The sequence below is a fragment of the Lipotes vexillifer genome, unplaced genomic scaffold (genome assembly GCF_000442215.2).
Source record: "Lipotes vexillifer unplaced genomic scaffold, Lipotes_vexillifer_v1.1 scaffold1275, whole genome shotgun sequence".
NCBI classification, from domain to species: domain Eukaryota; kingdom Metazoa; phylum Chordata; class Mammalia; order Artiodactyla; family Lipotidae; genus Lipotes; species Lipotes vexillifer.
The window spans coordinates 342,741-345,476 of NW_006770093.1; the positions used below are offsets into that span (position 1 = coordinate 342,741).

General features: G+C 49.6%; 1 protein-coding gene across 1 annotated transcript in view; it reads right to left on the minus strand.

The window, feature by feature from the left end:
- The window catches only part of IL1B (interleukin 1 beta), an 8,957-nt gene that overhangs the window by 5,529 nt on the left and 692 nt on the right, over nucleotides 1-2,736 (minus strand). The window contains exons 2-3 of the mRNA XM_007446019.1: nucleotides 2,229-2,290; nucleotides 1,641-1,689 (exon numbers count right to left, since the gene is read on the minus strand). Of these exons, the coding sequence (XP_007446081.1) occupies nucleotides 1,641-1,689; nucleotides 2,229-2,275 (96 nt within the window). The 5' untranslated portion in view covers nucleotides 2,276-2,290. The remainder of the gene's footprint in view (nucleotides 1-1,640; nucleotides 1,690-2,228; nucleotides 2,291-2,736) is intronic.

A 2,736-nucleotide genomic window follows, 5' to 3' on the forward strand; every position in this document is an offset into this window, starting at 1 on the left:
TGCGGTAGGCGGGCCCATCACTGCTGTGGCCTCTCCCACTGCAGAGCAGAGGCTCCGGACGCACAGGCTCAGCGGCCATGGCTCACGGGCCCAGCCACTCCGCGGCATGTGGGATCTTCCCGGACTGGGCACACACCCGTGTCCCCTGCATCGGCAGGCGGACTCTCACCCACTGCGCCACCAGGGAAGCCCAATCAACAATTATTCTATACAAGTTTTTCTTTTTCTTTCAAATGCTCTCTCATAAATAACCTGCCAATACTTTAAAAGTGGTTACTGTTCGTGAAATAGGTTCCCATTTCCACCTTATTCAGAGAACCTGTATAACTAACTGCATTAAGGCTTAACTGAGGTTGCCCCCAAGGCACGATAATGGTTTAAAAGCTTGAAGGACAGCTAAAGAGACATTTAACAGTGCAGAGGAAAGCTGAGTGCAAGATAAGTTCCTGCCCAGAGCAGAGGCCCCAGATGAGGGAGAGCCAGGCTCCCGGAAGAGACAGTGGAGGAGGGCCAGGCACAGAAGTCGCACCCCACCCAGGGCCGGAGAAAACCAGTTACGCTGGTTTTAAAACCTTTAAAGAAATGTGCTTTTAACAAGACTGAGACTGGATGAGGAGGCTGGAGGAGGCTGTCATGAACTAAAAAAGTAAGAGAGAGTAGCTGCATGCTAATCTGTACAACTGCATTAGCTGGGCTGATGGCTGGACACCCTGGGAAAGTTATCAGGTGTCTTACAGAAGAGAAGAGCCAGCTAGAACATCAGCAAGGCTCTCTGTAAAGATAAGAGTCAGAGGGCTTCCCTGGTGGCGCAGTGGTTGGGAGTCCGCCTGCCGATGCAGGGGACACGGGTTCGCGCCCCGGTCCGGGAAGATCCCACATACTGCGGAGCAGCTGGGCCCGTGAGCCTGTGCTCCGCAACGGGAGAGGCCGCAACAGTGAGAGGCCAGTGTACCGCAAAAAAAAAAAAAAAGTCAGAGAAATACTCCTCTGCTGGGATAGCCTTAGCTTCTGTTGACAATATTTCAGAACTGAAGGTTGCGGGATGCTAAGGTCTCTGACATCATCCAGCTCATGAGCCTTATTTTTCAGATGAAGATCAGAGGGGTAAAATGACTTGACCAAGATCCACTGGCAAGTGAATAATTTTCTTGCCACTCCCAACTAAACTTTTTCTGTACATCATCTATGCCCTGTTATCATAAGCTCCACCCCAGGGAGCAAAAAGCAACTCCACCCTTAAAGGATGCAGACACGTTCATTCTCAAGATCATCTTCTCTGGGTCTCAGAGTGTGACTTAAGTAATTAACGTAGTTTCATCACTCTTAGGGCTAAAAGCCTCTTCTAAAAGGAGAATCAAATTTGCGTTGGAGCCTGGACCGACTTCCTAACATGAAACAGCAAACACTATCTCCACTGTAGTTCCCCCTCACCCTCTGCAAGCATGGCCACCATCACCAAGCCTCAGTGAACCACTGTGGTGGCATGGGAGCTGCGTAGTGGCCAGCCTGCGTCTGTCTCACTGGAAGAGGAGAAAATCATCTGAACACAAAATTCCATAGGAACAAGCTGGACCCCTTTCCTCGAGTCTTTCCCATGTCAGAGCCCCTTCATGTGTTGGGAGCTAAGCCCATGGACTCACCTTCATCTGTTTGGGGCTGTCAGCCTCAAATAACAGGTCATTCTCATCACTGTAATAAAAACAGAGAGATTGTTCAATTATGTCTCCTGGACAAGATTATTTTTCCTTCCCTGCAAACAATCTTCACCGTTAATAGGAAACTGCAAACAGCATGTTCCTTAGGGCTGCCTGAAGCTGCCAGGTTCCGTGGTGATATGCAATGGAAAAGCAAATGAGGCAGGGCAGGTACCCACGTTGCTCTCTGTTGGATGCTGAGACCTAACTTCCAGCCCAGTTAAAATCTGAGCTTTCTGTCTCATTTAAGCCAAATGTGGCAAGGGATCCCCTGTATTGTCCACTTGGCACCTTTCCTTCCTGTTTGCCCTCTGCAGGCTGTCCCTGCAGCAACATCTAGATGGCCTATGGGTGCCAAAGCCAGACTTATAGTGGGAAATCAGTCTTTAAACCAGGTTTGCCTTGGAACCCTGCTTGCCACTGAAAGAGGCAGTCTGGGGGGGGGGGCAAATCTGGTCTTCAAGCACAGATGACACACTCCACTCTTGAGAGGGGAGCCCTGTTCACATTACTGGTATCAATTTTCCCACTGACCTGTAGTAATCCATCACTTCGTTGGTGGGTTCAGGTACCGTTGCCATGGCTGCTTCAGAAACCTGTGTAAAGAGGAGAAAATGAGTGACCATTTGCCATGCCAGTCCCCACGAGGGCTGCCTTCACACGTGAATTGCCCTCAGCATCTAGTACCTGGCAGGCATGCAAAGAAGCAATCTTTGAATGCATAAGTGAATGCATGAAAGAGTTATCCTTTGGGTCCAGAGTAAAGCATTTGCTAAATCAAGCCTAAACCAGGAGTGGATTTATTAGGAGACCTGGGGCAGAGGTTTGGTGCTGAGCTCTCAGACACCAGCTGCGAGAAAAGCAGTATTAATCCTCAATATTTTGCAAGTTATGGCATTATAGTACACCTGGCATTTGTGCAAAAAGCCCAGCCCTCAGGTCGAGAGAGAAGGAGGGAGGGAGAGGGGGAGATAGAAATAGAGAGAGAGAGAGAGAGAGAGAGAGAGAGAGAGAGAGAGAGAGAGAGAGAGGGGGGGAGAGA